We start from the raw sequence: 19,417 nt of genomic DNA, 5'->3' as shown, positions 1-19,417 counted from the left end.
AGAAATACAATCTAGCTATATGCTGCTTACAAGAGACTCATTTTAGACACAAGGATACAAACAAATTGAAAGTGAAAGGATGGAAAAAGATGTTCCACACAAGTTGTAACCAAAAGAAAGCCAGAGTAGCTATACTAATATCAGACAAAATAGTCTTTAAATGTAAAGACATCATAAGAGACTAGGACACTAAATATTAATGAAAGGGACAATTAACCAAGAAGAACTAACAATCATAAATGTTTGTGCTCCCAATCAAGGAGCTCCAAAGTACATGAGCCAGACATTGGCAAAACTGAAGGGAGCAATAGATGTTACAACAATAATAGTAGGAGACAGCAATACACCACTCTCCTCTATAGATAGAACAACCAGACAGAAGACCAACAAGGAAATAAAGTTAGCTTGATAAATGAATTAGACCTAACAGACGTATATAGGTCATTTCACCCCAGAAACAGCAGTATATACATTCTTCTCTAGTGCTCATGGAACATTCTCCAAGATAGATCATATACTGGGGCACAAAACAGGTCTTTATAAATCTAAAAAACATGAAATTACTCAAAGCACTTTGTCTGATCACAATGAAATGAAGCTGGATCTGAATAACTACCAAAGAACCAAAACTCACAAATATATGGAAGTTAAATAACACAATGTTAAACAGCCAGTGGGTCAAAGAAGAAATTGCTAGAGAAATCAGCTATCTAGAGACGAATGAAAATGAGAATACAGTATGTCAGAACTTATGGGATGTGGCAAAGGCTGTGCTGAGAGGGAAATTTATTCCCTTAAATGCCTAGATTAAAAAACAAGAAAGAGCAAAAGTCAAGGACTTAAACTGCTCACCTGGAGGAACTTGAGAAAACAGCAAACTAACCCCAAACCAAACAGAAGAAGAGAAATACCGAAGATTAAAGCAGAGTTAAATGAATGGGAAAACAAAAGAACAATAGAAAGAAACAGTAAAACCAAAAGTTGATTCTTTGAGAAAGTCAGTAAAAATTGATGGGCCACTAGCAAGACTAACAAAAAAAGAGAAGGATGCAAATAAAGAAAATCAGAAATGAGAAGGGGTGCGTTACCACAGACCCTGAAGAAATAAAAGAAATTGTAAGAGGATACTATGAACAACTATATGCCAACAAACTAGACAATTTAGATGAAATGGACAAATTCGTGGAAACACAACAAACAAGCTACACTGACTCAGGAAGAAATAGAAGATCTCGACAAACCAATCACAAGTAAAGAGATTCAATCAGTCATCAAAAATCCTCCTACAAAGGAAAGCCCAGGGCCAGATGGCTTCACACAGGAATTTTATCAGACATTACAAAAAGAACTAACAGAAGTCCTGCTCAAACTTTTCCAAAAAATTGAGGAAAAAGGAACACTACCTAACTGATTTTATGAAGCTGATATCATTTTAATACCAAAACTGGGTAAAGATGCTATAAGAAAGGAAAGCTACAGGCCAATCTCCCCAGTGAACATAGATGCAGAAATTCTCAACAAAATACTAGCAAATCGAATCCAACAGCACATTAAAAGAATTTGTACACCATGACCAAGTACGGTTTAAACCAGGAATGCAAAGATGATTCAACACAAGAAAATGAATTAATGCAATACAGCACATTAACAAATTGAAAGGGAAAAATCATGTAATCATCTCGATTGATGCTGAAAAAGCAATTGACAAAATTCAACATCCTTTTCTGATAAAAACACTTCAAAAGATAGGAATTAAAGGTAACTTCCTCAATATAATAAGGGGTATATATGTGTTCTAGCTTGCTAGCTACCGGAATGCCATATACCAGAAATGGAATGGCTTTTTAAAAAGGGGAATTTAATAAGCTGCTAATTTACAGTTCTAAGGTTGAGAAAATGTCCCAATTAAAACAAATCTATAGAAATGTCCAATCAAAGGCATCCATCCAGGGAAAGATACCTTGGTTCAAGAAGGCCGATGAAGTTCAGTGTTTCTCTCTCAAGTGAGGAGACATGTGGCAAACACAATCAGGGCTTCTCTCTCATCTGGAAGTGCACATGGCGAACATGGCGTCATCTGCTAGCTTTGTCTCCTGGCTTCCTGTTTCATGAAACTCCCTGGAGGCATTTGCCTTCTTCATCTCCAAAGGTTGCTGGCTCGTGGACTCTCTGCTTTGTGGTGCTGCAGCATTCTCTGCTCTCTCCTAATCTCCTTCATTCTCCAAAATGTTTCCTCTTTTATAGGACTCCAGAAATTTATCAAGACCTACCCAAATGGGTGGAGACATGTCGTCACCTAATCCAGCTTAACAGACCCACTCTTGATTAAATCACATCTCCGGGGAGATGATCTGATTACAGTTTCAAACATACAGTATTGAATAGGGATTATTCTGCCTTTACAAAATGGGATTTTGATTAAAATATGGCTTTTCTAGGGGACATACATCACTGCAAACCAGCATAATATGGAACTATTAAATTTAGCCACCGGGGAAACCCCTGATACTGTGTCAAACATTAGGGACACCAAAAACAGTAGGCCAAGCCCTTGATCTTGAGTCTTACTCTTGTGAAGCTTATGTGTGTAGCAGAGAAGCTTAGCCTACCTGTAGGTATGACTAAGAGTTACTTCTGGAGGACTCTTCTGTTGCTCAGATGTTGTGTCACTCCCTCTAAGCCTAGCTCTGCAAGTGAAATCATTGCCCTCCCCCCTATGTGGGACATGACGTCCAGGGGTGAAATTCTTCCTAGCAGTATGGAAGATGAGTCCCAGGGATGAGTCTGGCCTTAGCACTGCAGGATCAACAATTCCATTCTGACCAAAAAGGGAGGGAAGAAGTTCAACTAATGAAGTATCAGTGGCTCAGAGTTCAAATAAAGTCAGGAGGCTACTCTGGAGGTCACTCTTACACAAGCTTTAGTTAGACATTGCTACTTATCATAACTTGCCAAACCCAGCCAAAACCATTCCTGCCAATCCTAAAGAACAACTAGAGCAACATATAGGAGTGTGCAAAGGTTCCATGCACTAGGGTAACTTTCCTGAAACCTACAACCCCAGATGCCCCCTGGACCAGAAAATCCTGAAACCTACAGGGCCCAGGCTCTCCAGAACATCAGCTAGTTCCATCTCCCTACCCCATATTATAGACAACCCCTTCCAACATGAACAGTTAGAATGACCATAGCCCAAATACCCCTAAAGAGTGGGATAGAAAGATCAAAGGTGATGGTGGAGTTATACAGAGAAGGCAGGGTTTAACAAACGAATATGATTGCTGAATCATTAGATTGGTATTTCTTTTAGTCTTCAGTGTCTTAGAGCAGCTAGAAGTAAAAACCTAAAATTGTGGAATTGTAACCCATACCAAAGTCTGAAATCTGTTCTACAACTAAGTGTTGTGCTGTGCTTTGAAATTTATTGCTTTTTTGAATATGTGTTATTTTTTACAAAAAAAAAGAAAAAAGGTCAATTGTGATGATGAAATAATATTTATTCCTTCTGGAGCAGCTAGAAGGAGAAATCTGAGATGATATGGTAGCACGTGACGAACTCTGGGATCTGTCCTATAACTACTTATTGAAGAGTGCTTTGAAAACTATTGCTTTTTTCTTTCTTTGCTTTGTATATATGTTGTATTATACAGTTTAAAAAGTTAAAAAAAAAAAAAAGGGAAAGAAATCTGAAAGTTCTTAGCAGGAACAGCAAAACCTGGCACTCCACTTTTTCTTTCCACTCCTCCACTTGCTCAGTTTTATAGCTGCTCTTGCCTACTGTTGTTTTTCAAGTATGTTTTAATTTGTTAATATTGTTTTTTCTAGTAAACCTTGATTCTCTAACATCTTCCCATCCAAAGCCCAGACTAAGATTAAAAAATTCCTGTATTCGTGGCTGGAAGTGGGGGGGGGGGGGGGGAGTTGTTTCCACAATAACTCTAAAGCCTTTGTTTAGTCTATGTAATAGAAAAATGTATTTAAAACCATTACTTCACGCTTACGTTCTAGTCGTAAATCTGGCACTTTCATTGAGTGCTATCTTGGATAAATGATTACTTGTTTAATTTTCAGTTTCTCAAGTGCAAAATAAAGGAATTGGCTGTGTTATATAATCCTATCATGTGTGTTCTATTAAAATATAAACTACCTTTTATGTTGTCTTTGTCTTGAGCTTAAAGATCTGTACAGTCTTTACATGCTTGTTTTATCCTTGTTTGCATGGAGTTCAAGTTCTTTAGGATCATATTTGAAAAGTGCAGTTACAGAGTTCAAGTTCTTTAGGGTTGTATTTGAAAAATACAGTTTAAAGGGAGAAGTTATGAAGCCTGCAACATTCAGATGTAAACTTTTATTTTTACAAAATAAAAACATGAAAATGAGACATGGAAATTATTGTGAAGCATAAATGTTATATCCGAATAATGATTGAGAGCCCTCCTATTCAAGATGTGAGTGTCTGAATTTTTGTTACTGGTCTGACAGAGATGCAGAATTTATACGTATATATAAATCAAATTTGTTACAAGACTTTATTCATGAGATGTTCTAGTTTGCTAGCTGCTGCAGTGCAACACACCAGAAACGGATTGGCTTTTAATAAAAGGGATTTATTTCATTAGTTCTTCAGAGGAAAGGCAGCTAACTTTCTTACATGGAAAGGCACAGGGTAATCTCTGCTGGCCATCTCTCCAGGCCGCTGGTTCCAGCATCTTTTCTTAGAGTGATTCCTTTCTGCATCTCCAAAGGCCTGGACTGAGCTGTGAGTGCCAAGATGAGGTATGCTGAGCTGCTTGGGCTGTGCTACATTGAGCTCTCATTTAAGCACCAGCCAATTAAATCAAACATTATTCATTGCAGCAGGCCCGCCTCCTAGCTGACCCCAGATGTAATGAGCAACAGATGAGGTTCACATACCATTGGCTCATGCCCACAGCAACAGAACTAGATACCTTCACCTGGCCTAGTTGACAACTGAATCTGACTACCACATGAAAGAAGCAGTATGTTGATTTATACTGAGAAACAAGCTTCTTTTCTTATCTTTTATTTGTTGAATATTTCACAGACCAGCACCAATTATTATCAGCAAATAATTAATAGTATCTCCGAGTATTAATTACTATTATCATTAGCCTGAATTAAGTTTCCTTAGAATGTTGAATACTTTAATGAATATCTCCCATAGCTTCTAGTTAATAATCAATAAACATAACACTCCATTGATGATTCCTGAGTGAAAAAGCTCATAAGCCTCTATTATTAGTATTATGCAGATATACCAGCAGAAGAACGAGAAAAGAAGTTGGCTGCCTGTTCAAGACACCGATTCCGCTACATTCCACCCAGCACACCAGAGAATTTCTGGGAAGTTGGTTTTCCTTCCACTCAAACATGTATGGAGAGAGGTGAGACATTAAGGAATTAATGTATTTTTTTAATGCCTTATATGTTAAATTCTGAACGTTAAATATTTTCTCCATGGTTCTTTCCTTTCTGTGGCAAGTTGACTTGTAGTTTTGTTTCATAAACACAAATTTCTAGAGATAAGAGGCTTACCCTCAACCCTCAAGTAACTTAATTGGGATCAGAGATTGTTTTTTGTTTTTTTTTTTAATATTTTTGTTGAGGAATCTTCACATACATTCAAGCCAACCATATTATACAATCAGTGGCTCACAGTAGCATCACATAGTTGTGCGTTCATCACCATGATCATTTTTAGAACAGTTACATCACTCCAGAAAAAGAAATGAAAAGAAAAAACGTATACATCTCATACTCCTTACCTCTCCCTCTCATTGACCACCAGTATTTCAATCTACCCAATTTTTTACCCATTATACCCACATATTATTTATTAATTTTGTCATTTTTTAACTCATCTGTCCCTATCCTGGATAAAAGGAGCAACAGACACAAGGTTTTCACAATCACACAGTTACATTATAAAAGTTATATCATTATACAATTATCTTCAAGAATCAAGGCTACTGGAACACAGCTCAACAGTTCAGGTACTTCTCTCCAGCCACTCCAATACACCATAAGCTTAAAAGGGATATCGTATAATATGTAAGAATAGCCTACAGGATAACCTCTTGACTCTGTTTGAAATCTCTCAGCCACTGAAACTTTATTTGGTCTTATTTCTCTCTTCCCCCTTTCAGTCAAGAAAGCTTTCTCAATCCCGTGATGCCAGGTCTCAGCCCATCCCTAAGATTCAAATCTCATGTTGCCAGGGAGATTTACACGGGATCACAGATTATTTATGATGGTGTATTTATCCTGGTTTATTATCCAAAATCAGAAAAAAGATTCTCTTTCATCTTGTCATCAGAATAACCTTTAATGTTATATATAACTTTACAAAAGTTACCAGCAGTTATAAGAATATTGTTTTAAAGATATTACTCTGGATTTTGGATTTTTAACTCTTTAATGCTGGACATTTATAAACTAGTTTAGGGTAAAAAGGACTTTTTGCTTGAAAGACTGTTGACACAAATAAGGCACTTATATTTAATATAACTTGAGAATCTATGAAACTTAAAGCTTTTGTAAAAATTGTTATAAGTTATGATTTTTGTTTTCACTGTCTTATCAGCATTGTAATTTGCCTGCAGCATATTGCTAAAAAACATGGTTACATACTTTCTTGGATTTATATAAATCTTCCCCCAAAATTTGTTCGTTATAGTGTTCTGAAATCCTGATGTTGCAGTAACTATCTTTGGGGCAATATACTTCCCTTTCTGTCCTCTGGGTAGGACTACCAACATGGGCATTCCTAGCATTTGGGCCATATAATCAGTTATAACCATTAAGGTCTAAACTTTGTTGCAACCACTGGTTTAAATGAAATGCTCCAGTGTCCTTAGTCTTTTAAGAACTGTTCAGCTAAGCAGCATCCATCTCACAAACCTTTGTGGTGAAAATACCATTCCAGGGGGATTGTGAGAACATCTAAGTAGTTAGTCTTTATGAAGGGACCTCTTTAATTCAAGATTTTACTCCTTACATTACTATGTTCTTAAACTTCTTTTTTTGACACATATTGTTCAAAATTCAATTGTTATTACAGGAACATTGGCATATTCAACTGGATGTTTGTTTAATAAGAGAATGTACTTTTGTTTTATGAATGATTTTATTTCAAAAAGTAACCTAAATATAAAGAATTATCGAATAAATATGTACAGTTTATTGTATGCCAAATATACCGCAATAACAGTTTTTTAAAAAAACATAAGGAACAGAGGATATTAGCTAAGCAGGAATTTATCTTGAACCCTTTAGTGTTCTTTGCTATTTTCTCCATGGTTTGCAGACTACATCTAAGACTAAGTCTTCTTATCTTTTGGTTTAAGATACTGAGTTTTATAAAAGTGTGCTGTGTCTTCCTAACTGTGACTAAAAAATACAGTAATGTTCAGAATATTTATAATTTGAAGTTTAGGCCATGACAGGTTTAATTGATATGACAGTAGTCTTCAAATCCCAGACTTGTATTTTAAGTTATAAACATCTAAAAATTTTATACACAAGAAGGTATAATAGTACTGAGTAAATATCAAATGATAAAAATGCTATCTAAAATTCCAGTTCAGCCTTGCCTATGATGACTATTCTCAATTAAGAATCCTAATGGTCCAGTCATATGACTATCGATAAGAGGGGAGGACTTTCCCCACTTTTGGAAAAGCTCCAGATACTTAGTTGTACTATATTTTTTCCCCAAAAATGCAGTCTCTGAAAGATATTATCATATTTCCACTTTCTCCACTAACAAACTAGAATAACTCCCCTTTGACATGATATATCTGTCTGCCTTGTTATCACATAGAATCAGACCTCTAGATAGTCTGAGTTTGTACCCTAAAAAAGCCCAAGAGAATAGCAGAGCACAGTCAATCCTCACCTGCAAATTACATGATTGGAAACACCTTGGGAGAATCTAATAGGTTCTAAATAATAACATACTAAAGAATATAGGAGCATGTCATCTAATGAAATAAATACTGTAAAAGTCTTTTTTGATAGGCATCTTTATCATAATGATAAAGAGTTCACGTTTAGCAGTTTCTCCCCATTTTGCAACCTATGGAAGACAGAATAGGAAAGTGCTTAAGAAGTCTCATTCCTGAGTTAGATCCCAGTTCTTACTTCCTAGCCTTGTGAATTTGATGAAGTTATTTAATTTCTCTAGGCCTCCATTATCTTATCTGTAAAACAGGTAGGGTGAAAGCTACTTTGAAGGAATGTGAGAGTTACCCGATATAATATGTGTAAAATAAGCTCTTATTATTATAGGTGAGAAAACTGATGCTACATGAAATCATTTGTCAGTATCACCCAGCTAGTAATCATACAAGAATCATGTAAACTTAGAAGGCATTAAGTAAGATAGATGTTTACTGGATATATGCTGAAGGAAATGAATGTTGCAAATACAGTCCTCTAAATTTGTGGTTTTTTAAAGGTTACATTAAGGAAGATCTTGATCCTTGTCCTCGTCCAAAAAGACGGCAGCCTTACAATGCAATGTTTTCTCCAAAAGGGGAAGAGCAGAAGACACAGATGTAAGCCAAAACTTGAGAACAGAGAACAGATTTTTCCTTTTTAGTTATTTACATTTGAAGTTGATGTTAAACCTGATATTTTTTTCTTCTGCAAACTGATTTATAAATCAATTTTCTATTGAACTTGTTTTTAAATGGCATTTACCACCTACACAACTATTTATAATGCAGATGAGTTCATGTTGTATTTCCTGCTTTTGCACCCTTAAAGCAATAAGGTGTCTTCATTTTGCACTGTAATTTAAGAGGCGTTTATTCACTTTATTTGTTAATACCTAATTACAATTTTGGAAATGTGACAGTTTTAGTTTGTGATTTGTTGCCTTCATTTCTTTTTCTTTTACTCCATCTTCTCTTGAGATTTACATTCAGCAGTGACTTCATTTTAATTATTACAAATCTTCATTCACTTATTTGCTCTTCTGTAGGTGATACCAATGTCTGACATTTAGACACTGGTCTAAATCTCATTTAGACAAGTCTGACTCTTTTTTTTAAGAAAAAACTAAATTTAAATAGTCAACTTTCTAGCTGTTTTCTCTATTGAATTGAAATGAGGTACTATTCTACAGTAAATTCCTTTCAAGTGACCACAAATATTAACCCTTTTTCCTTTAATAGTGTAAGTTGATGTCATTCTCTGATATGATCATCTGATCATAATATGCCAGTACTCCACATGTTTTTTCATCATTCTTCTTTTTTTCCTAGTTTTCAAGCTGGATTTGCTAAATTCTTCTCTGTGCATTATGTTTAAGTTCAGCTGTATTATATCTCAGGCTTGACTAATGCAGTCAGTTTTCAATTTGGCTTCAAAATAGATTTCTCTGTTTATTAACTTTCATTTGCTCTGGGACCTAGTGTCTGACTCACTAAAATGACTGACCACACTTATGTTACCATTTCTAGTGGCATCTAACTCCGTTACCGACATCTTTTTGTTTATTCCTTTAATCCATATCTTGACAGCATTATGTAAATAGGAGTGTTCATAAGACACTGAATGAAATGCCTCACAAAAATCTGTATGATCTTGAAAACATAATCATTATTTCTTGGAGTTTCCAGAATCTCTTTGCTTAGAGCCTAGTCTTCCTCATTGTTCGTACCTCCTTTGTGAATAAATGGCATTGGTTTGTGTTCCCCACAGATAGGAAAGGAAGGAGATTAGATTTATTTAGTATGTACTGTATTCCTGGCCATTTATGTGCATTGTTTGTTTCTGACATTTTACAATCCTATAATTTCTATTCTGCATTTTTTCTCTCTTCCCAAATTGTTTATCCTGTGTGTGATTTTTGTCCCCTACTGGTATCAACTAATTTCACAAGAGTAATAACAGTCATGTATTGGTCACTTACTCCATTCCAGAAACTGTGTTTTGCTCTTTATATAGATTTTTCCTCTTTTAATTCTCAGATTATCCTGTGAACTCATGTCCGCTTATTAATTACTACAACCTATAAAAAATAGTTCCAAAAACTCATCAGGTTAAACAACAAATGACTGATTTTGCTTTGCTTACATTAAAAAGTCCAGGAGCCAAAAAAAAAAAGTCCAGGAGTTCAGCAGTCCGAGACTGGTAATTCAGCTCCATGAAGCCATCAGGGACTCAGATTTTTTCTAGTTTTCTGCTCTTCCATACTTTGTACGGAATGGCCTTTATTGTTGTGACTATAAATTATGCCATCTCTAGTATCATGTCCATATTCTAACCAGGAGGAAGAGAAAATGGGGGGAAAAAAGCACATACCATTGATTTCTGTCTTCTTTTAAAAAGTGTTCCAGAAAGTCCCACCCAATAAATTCCCCTTATTTTTCAAGTGCCAGAATTATCACTCAGCTATCTCTAATAACTGTAAGATGAAATTGGAACCCAGGAATGCCTAATGCCAGAATCAGTGTTCTTATCCATTATAATATAGTACTTCTAAAAGTCAAGAATTTTAAAGACATCTGGATTTGAACAGGACACCACAGGATGTGTGTGCAGTTAGAGCTATATACTTCCAATGGATTTTGCTTTGTTAAAAGGAAGCTTACACAGTGACAGAAAGCAAGAGATTATCTTCCTGATAGTAGCTTGGCAGCTGTCTAGCCCAGTAGTAGCTAGCACTTTTCATTTTATCCTCTGTTACTATGAGGTTGGATGAACTGAGGTCTCTCCTTTTTATCTGCTATTGATCAGCTTTGCTTTTAAATGGACTAATGAAATAGACACTTAAAAACACCTGAGTTAAAAGGATGAGTTTACATGCAAAACCACAGTTTGTGACACATAGTACACACTGAAACTTTTCTTTAAAATGATAATATGTATAAAATGTTTTATACATTTGTAAAGCATTATTCATGCTAGATAATATTTTCATACAAATATATGTCAATTCCTGGTTATATGGAGTTTCAAATTTTCTGTTAGCTTTTTAAAGTTGAAGACCTCTGGTTTGAATTTTGGAAATATACAGAACTGTGTCAGCACTTAACATATAAGTGACACCTTCCCTATCTTGATAAACAGATACTCTGACAGAGGGTATTTTAGACTCTCCAGACATATTATAAGAAAAAACTCTGAATGTCTGCAAAGATTCCTCTCAAGATGGTCTTTAATTCATAATTCACTTATAAAACAGGAATAGTGTTACATAAACCAAATAATATTCATTCATTTGTTTAACAAATACACATTGAGCATTTTATCTTTACTAGGGACATTGTCAGAATCAGCCAAAATTTGACATATTCTTTTCAAAGGAGCAAATACCTTTAAAATGTTACCATTGCGTCTTAACATCACAAGCATGAATATCAGTTTAATTTTGGAAAATGCTGATTAGTAATAAACATTTGAAATATATCTCAGAATTTACTGTCCAGCTGCCTATTCTCAAAAAGCACTTTGATATCTTAAAGTTGATGCTGTTAGAATAGTTCCTTAGAAAACTGAACTGTCCTTGCACTTGAGTCCTTAGTTCTTAAGCGAAGAATTTATGAAGTAGTTGTCTACTATCAGACCAGCAGAGGGCAGAAGAGAGCTTTTTTTTAATCAATGAAAACTAGTACAATCATAAAAAAAATCTAGGATAAATACACAATATGAGTTGGGAACTTTTGATACAGTAATAAAAGCTCATTGGGCAATAAGTTTCCAACTCATTAGAATTAAAAAAATGACAAAGGCAAGAATTCATGGCCTTAAATGAAAGAAGAATTGACAATATTGGATACCTGCCATATACTGGGTATTAAGGGACACAGAGAGATGTGAAATCCTGTTATTACCTAATGAGAGAACAGACATGGACATAAAAAGATACCTAAGGGGTCACAGAAGTTGAGTGTCAAAGAAATATTAAGGACAATTAGAACTTGAGCTATCCCTTGAGGGTGAATTGGACCTAGAGAAGCAAGAGAGGAAGAGAGAATGCAATCTTAACTGAGAAACTAGGCTGAATGTAGAAATGCTGGAATTTTAAGAGTCTGAAGAGGCGTTAAAGATCATCTGGTTCTAACCCTTATTTTTAATAAGGAAACAGAAACCCAAAGACATTGGTGACTTGGCCAAAGTTCCAAAGGTCTGGAACTAGACTGTTAGGTGCCTAAAACCGAGCTTGGTTCTCTTTCGTCTTCCTCGGTATACATGTTAGAGATTTTTTTGATTCAACATTTTTGATTCAACTGGGGCCTAAGGCACAGTCTATAGATCTCCAGATCATTAGCATGAGGCAACCTAAAAAATATTGTTTAAGATGAAGGATTAAACAATAGCAAAATTGTAAGCTTCAGGCTTTCCCTGACTGGAAATATTTCAACCAACATGGTCACATGACAGTAGGAATGGAAATTAAGAAATTTAAGTAACAACATAATGATTATCTATTGCATCGTAAGATTGACATATACAAGGATGAATATGACCCAGTCTTTCCTCAATGAGCCTATAACCAACTCAGTAGTAATAGGAACATTACAAATTAAAAATCAATTGAATTAGGCCTCTGGAAATGGGGAAAGACTCTTGTTCTCCATGCCATTAATAATTGTAAAATTTTTAAAAGTACAACTGGAATCATCCATAATTGTAAAGTGAACTTTATTACACATTGAAGAATTCAGAAACAATTACATGGATATTTCCCCAAAAAAAACTGTTTCTTAAACCAGAGGCAAGATTATTTTATAGGACTGTAAAATTTTAATATGTGTTACTCCCTCACTCAAATTCAAGATGAACATTATCCAGTTGGAGATTTTCCAGGCATTTTTTGCTCTTTTTTTCCTCACCTATTGTTCTAGTTTGCTAGCTGCCAGAATGCAATATACCAGATAAGGAATGGCTTTCAAAAGGGGGGATTTAATGAGTTGCTAGTTTACAGTTCTAAGGCTGAGAAAATGCCCCAATTACAAGTTATAGAAATGTCCAATCAAAGGCATCCAGGGAAAGATACCTTGGTTCAAGAAGGCCGATAAGTTCAGGGTTTCTCTCAAGTGAGAAGTCACATGGCGAACACAATCAAGAGTTTCTCTCTCATCTGGAAAGGCACATGGTGAACACAGAGTTTCTCATCTGGAAAGGCACGTGGTGAGCATGGTCAGGGTTCCTCTCTCATTTGGAAGGGCACATGGCAAACACGGTGTCATCTGCTTGCTGCTTCTCCTAGCTTCGTATTTCATGAAGCTCCCCAGGAGGCATGTTCCTTCTTCATCTCCAAAGGTTGCTGGCTGGTGGACTCTGCTTCTTGTGGCTATGTTTTTCTGCTCTGTTCTCTCTGAATCTCTTATTCTCCCAAATGTTTCCTCTTTTATAGAACTCTAGTAAACCAATCAAGACCCACCCAAATGGGTGGAGACATGTCATCACCTAATCCAGTTTAACAACCGCTCTTGACTAAATCACATCATCCAGGGAGATGATCTGATTACAGTTTCAAACATACAGTATTGAATAGGGATTATTCTACCTTTATGAAATGGGATTTTGATTAAAACATGGATTTTCTAGGGGGCATACTTCCTTTCAAACCAGCACACCTATGTATCCACTTATTTATTTATTTTTTCAGCCATTTATTCACTCAGAACCATTCATTGATCCTGACTGACTCTCCAGTCTTTCATGTTCATTAACATTTTCACCAAAGGCTAGTAGGACAAGTAAGATGAAATGTAGTCCAATCTTAGACCATCAATTTATCTATTTTGATAAGATATTTGGGAGAAGAGAGAGGAGACTCAAAACTTGAAGGATGATAAGGGTTTCCACTGATCCATGCAATGGCCTAAAAGCCTAAATGAATTATTCTTGTGAAAACAGAAATGTAGGCAAGCTTGGGAAAGTCTCTAAATTTAAATTATGTATTCAGATTTCCAGGTAGGATGGATTAGCTTGTTGCTGACCACTACTCTAATCAAGAAAAACTAGAGAAGCCAGATAAATTATAAAAATCATCTGCTTAAATGCTCTAGAGAGCTGCTGGAACAACAATATCTAAAACTACTAAGATTATGGAGAGGGAAGAAACTTCCAAGAGATGAGCTGAATTTTGTTAAATTTTCCCTTGGGTGCAGGAGGCTGAAAAACTGGCTTCATCAGCTAGAAGGTAATTATTAGGAAGCAGAGAACCTAGTAATCTAGGGTTACCTAGATTCTGGTAATCTCACAAGGCTGAAGTGAGAAAACTGGAGACTTGATAGACCTCATTCACAGTTCTCCCCTCAAGATGTTTGTCACATTTTGAAGTTTTACAGGGTGCAAGGCTAAAAAGCTATGATAAAAATCCCTTTGAAAAAATAAAAAATAATTTTCAACAGACTCAATTTGCTGAGGAGACCAGTAATAAAGTTCAGCCCCTACCCCTGGCGGACACACTAGACTCTTGGTTGAAAACCCTGGAGGGCTATGACATGAACAAGAGCTAACAGAGGCAGGCTGTGTACCAACACCAACCCAACCACAACTCTGCTCAGTCACTGATTAGATTGAGGTGATCAGCCCCTACCCTTATTATCACAGAAAGTGTGAGTCTTATCTAGAGGAGTATAACCTCATCTAGAGCGTCACAGTATTCAGCATTCAATAAAAAAAAATTGCCAGACAAGCCAAAGAGAGGACCATATAACAAAAAAGCAAGGGGGAAAAGACAGACAATATCTTAGAATCACAGGTGATCCAGATAATAGAGTTGGTAGACAAGGAATTTAAGATAGTTGATTAATATGCTCAAGAAAATAGAGAAAACAGATTTTTTTTATAAGATGGAGAATTGAAATCTATTGTAAAAATTTAAGAGGGTATTCTAGAAATGAAACATCAGAAATTAAGAACTCAATTTATGGCTTTAACAGTTGATTATATATATGACAAGATAGAGAAACTGGAATAAAGGCAATAGAAAATACTAAATTGAAGCAGAGAGAATTAAAAACAAAAGGAAATATAGAAAAGAGCATAACAGACACATGGGGCATATTGAAAAAGGCTTTACCCTAATGTAAATGGAGTCTCTGGAAAGGAGACAGAATAGGGCAGAAGAAATACTTGAAGCCATGTTGAGACATTTTCAAAACTAGCAAAAGACAGCAATCCACAAATTCAAGAAGCTATCTGTTTCAGTTTGTTAAGTAATGCTGGAATGCCATAGATGTGGGTTGGCTTTTATAAAGGAAATTTATTAAGTTACAAGTTTACAGTTCTAAGTCCATAAAAATGTCCAAACTGAGGCATCCAGATAACGATACCTTCACTCAAGAAAGGCTGATGGAGTTCAAGCACCTCAGTCAACTGGGAAGGCACATGGCTGACGTCTGCAGAAACTTTGGCTTCTAGTTTCAAACAGCTAATCTCAGAGGCATTTCCTTTCTGCATCTCCAAATGTCTCTACCTTAGCTCAGTTGAAGTGACTCCAAAATGTCTCCTCTTTTAAAGACTCCAGTAAACTAATCAAGATCTGCTTAAGTGGGCGGGGTTACATCTCCATCTAATCAAAAGATCACACCCACAGTTGGGTGTGTCTCATCTCTATGGAAACAATCTAATCAAATGGTGCCATCCTACAATATTGAATCAAGATTAGAAGAACAAGGCTTTATGGACTACATAACAAGTTCAAACCAGCACACTCTTCGGACCCAAAGCAGCATAAATGCAAAGCTAACCACAGCTAAATACTAATAGTAAGATGCTGAGAACTATAAAAGAAAATCTTAAAAACAAAAGAGGATTATTAAGTACATTAATGTGATATCTGATTTCTCAAACTGGAACCCAGACAACAACCAGAATGATATCTGTAAATTGCTAAAATAAAATAACTGCTAACCCCTAATTCTGTACTCAAAGTATTTTTCAAAATAGAAAAATAAAGACATTGTCAAAGAAAAACTGAGAGAATTCATCAGTAGCATGCTTGCTTTAAAATACTGTTCTCAGTTCTTGAGGCCAAAGAAAAATGACCCCAAACAAAAACACAGAAATACTGGAAAGAATGAAAAATAGTAAACGTGGATAAATCAAATCATAAAATTTTGTCTATGCAAAAGAGCAATGTAGAAAGATATTAAGATATTTATTTTCTTGCTGGTATCCACCAGCACCATCTGTCTCATTAGCTTTCCTTTATGGTATGAAAACAAGCTATCTAAGGTTCTTACTCTCAAATATTTTACTGGCTGGATGTTATAGGAAGTTAGCAATAAGCTCAAGAAAACCACAGATAAGCTGTGCAAGAGGTCCTACAGAGCTTGTATTTTATTGGCAGTTTAAAAGTATCAAAGAGTAAAAGGTTAATGCTAGGAATAATCTAGTCCAACCTCTCATTATAAATAAACTTTGGGGATGCAAGTTTAGTTATCTTTTGTTTCTACACAAATGAATGGATAAATTTGAAATTCAGACTTATACATGATAGCTGCAGTACTATGTCAACTTCACAGTAAAGATATTTTTGTATTTTGATTGCCTGTGTCACAGTTATCTTGATCCACACAGGTATGTTGTTACCAATTGTTCTAGTTTTCTAGCTGCCGGAATGCAACACACCAAAGACAGATTGGCTTTTAATAAAAGGGGATTTATTTTGTTAGTTCTTCAGAGGAAAGGCAGCTAACTTTCCACTGAGGTTCTTTCTTACGTGGAAGGCACAGGATGGTCTCTGCTGGTCTTCTCTCCAGGCCCCTGGGTTCCAACAACTTTCCCTGGAGTGACTTCCCTCTGCATCTCCAAAGGCCTTGGCTGAGCTGCGAGTGCTGAGATGAGAAATGCCAAGCTGAGCTACTTTGTGCTCTCTCATTTAAGTACCAGCCAATTAAGTCAGGCGTCACTCATTGCAGCAGACACGCCTCCTAGCCAACTGCAGATGTAATTAGCAACAGATGAGGTTCACCTACCATTGACTCATGTCTGCAGCAACAGAACTAGGTGCCTTCACCTGGCCAAGTTGACAACTGAATCTAACTACCACACTAATGGAAAAAGTTTTTAACATCTGTCTTGCAGTCACAGAACACTCTTCTATTAAACTAATCCAGAATCTCTAAGAGTAGGACAATTGCAAAACAAAGTTGAATCATTTATAATCATTTACAATTTACAGTGATCTAACAAGGACTTGCATTTCTTATCAAACATAACAAGTTATATAAAAAGTAGCTAAAACTTTCAAAAACTCGATGCATTATATATTCATTTGTGTGATGGGTTATACCAACAATAGCAAATACAACTAAGTCTTGCTAGCTGTTTCGATATATTCAATATACTTGTATTGTGCTAGTGTATTAATCGTACAATTTTTTGTAACCGAACATAACTAGGTGTCATAATTTCTAGGTTGCTGTGACAAATGCCACACAATGGGTTGCCTTAATAACAGGAATGGATGAAAAAAACATGCTTATTTTCTGGATATATAACTCAGGCTACTACACTAGGCCAAATATTTTTAAAGACTTGTGCAGAGGTACAACCTTTCTAATTGTTTCCTAAGTATAAGAACTTCTAATATATGACCAGAGATAAGGAAGACCTTATTTTGAGGTGCCACAAAATTTGAGTTAATTTCGCAACACAAACATATATATATATATATATATATATATATGTTTGCATAGACATGTTTCTCTAATTACAGTCTTTTCTAGTAGTTTACCAGCTGCCAAAATGCAATATACCAAAAGCGGGATGGCTTTTAAAAGGGAGAGTTTATTAAGTTGCTAGTTTATAGTTCTAGGCTGTGAAAATGTCCCAATTAAAGCAAGTCTATAAAAATGTCCAAATTAAGGCACCAAGAAGAGATTACCTTCACTCAAGAAAGGCCAGTGAAGTTCAGGATTTCTCTCTTAACTGTAAAGGCACATGGCAACCATGGTGACATCTGCTAGCTTTCTCTCCAGGCTTCTTGTTTCTTGAAGCTCCCCCAGAGGCATTTTCTGTCTTCATCTCCAAAGGTTTCTGGCTGCATTGTCACTTGTGGTTCTTGTGACTATCTGTTTCTTGTGGCTGTCTCCAAAATATGTCCCCTTAAGAGATTGCAGTAAAGTAGTCAAGACCCCCCTGAAATGGGTGGAATCACATCTCCATCTAATCAAAGGTTAATACCCACAATTGGGCACATCACATTTCTGTGAAGATAATCTAATCAGGTTTCTGATTTAAAGTACTGAATAGGGATTTTAAAAACTGGCTGCTTCCACGAAATGGATTAGGATAAAAACATGGCATTTCTAGGGTACTTAATCCTTTCAAACTAGTGAACAGTCTTTTAAGTAGTTTAAAATACGTTTTTAAAGTAAAATCAGCTTTAAACACTTAATGCTTGAAATACCTGGGTTCTTTTTGAAAACAATTTTTCCACTTTAATAACACTTTTTTAAAAATAGTAAATACAGATAGACTTCCAGGAAGATGGCCGACTAGAGTACCTTGAGATTAGTCGTCCTCCATGGAAAAGTTAGAGAAGGGACAGGAGGGTGAATGAGGTGGCAATTCAGGAGTACAGCTGACCTGGGAGAGCCTTCTGCACCACATGTGGCAGCCCTGGTTACAGAGGCCAAGGAACTGAGAGGCAGAAAGCTGGAACCTGGTGCGAAAGTATGGAGCCACAGAACCCACGGGAGTGCATGGATGGGAACGCAGGACAAGGAAGCGAGCCATGCTGCTTTCCTTGGGCACATTACCTTCAACAGCGCAGCTCCATGGCCAGCAACTCACTCCACACCCCACACACCGAAATCCAATCATCCACTCCCATTCCTTGCACTCCAGGCACCCCCACCCCACCAGCCCCCAGTACACATACCTGTCCCGTACCCCAACCCCAAGTGCAGCCCAACCCACCTCTCCTGCATACCTCCTGAGCGCTACCTCCCCCTACCTGTTCCTGCAGGCTGTTGCCAGCACATAAAGATCACAAGCACTAACCTCCATACCTATGCTACCCTGGCCCCCTCCCCATGGTGTCATGCTGCCTCACCACCCCCTTCCCTGAGCTCAGTGCATCCATTTACGGCACTCCCAAGCCCGCGCACGTGCACGGGGCCCCCAATCACATCATTCAGCTCTGGGAACCGCACTTTTTTGTGCATGCTCACAGCCCTCAGCTTCACTTCCAAGCTCTGAGAACGTGCCCACCAACCTGCAAAGCAGGGTCACAGCAGCTGCCAATCCATGAAGGCATACCACTGACTTACTGCTCCAGCTCTACGCATGTGCACAAAGGGCCTGGTGCCTTAGACCAGCGCATACCAGGGTTACACCCCCCCCCCACCCTAGACCAGTATACCCACACACAGCTGCATCCTCCCTGGCCGCTGGGCACCCACGTTCACAAGCATCAGCG

General features: G+C 36.8%; 1 protein-coding gene across 6 annotated transcripts in view; it reads left to right on the top strand.

Annotated features, from left to right (window-relative positions):
• RBBP8 (RB binding protein 8, endonuclease) overlaps positions 1-10,874 on the top strand; it is a 119,327-nt gene extending 108,453 nt beyond the window's left edge. For all 6 annotated transcript variants that reach the window (XM_077135804.1, XM_077135806.1, XM_077135805.1 and 3 more), the window contains 2 exons: positions 5,264-5,405; positions 8,480-10,874. In XM_077135804.1, the coding sequence (XP_076991919.1) occupies positions 5,264-5,405; positions 8,480-8,583 (246 nt within the window). In that variant the 3' untranslated portion in view covers positions 8,584-10,874. The remainder of the gene's footprint in view (positions 1-5,263; positions 5,406-8,479) is intronic.
• Positions 10,875-19,417: the final 8,543 nt, after the last annotated feature.

This window comes from Tamandua tetradactyla, chromosome 18 (genome assembly GCF_023851605.1).
Source record: "Tamandua tetradactyla isolate mTamTet1 chromosome 18, mTamTet1.pri, whole genome shotgun sequence".
NCBI classification, from domain to species: domain Eukaryota; kingdom Metazoa; phylum Chordata; class Mammalia; order Pilosa; family Myrmecophagidae; genus Tamandua; species Tamandua tetradactyla.
Note: the sequence above shows the minus strand (reverse complement) of the source record. Positions and strands in the feature narration are given on the sequence as shown.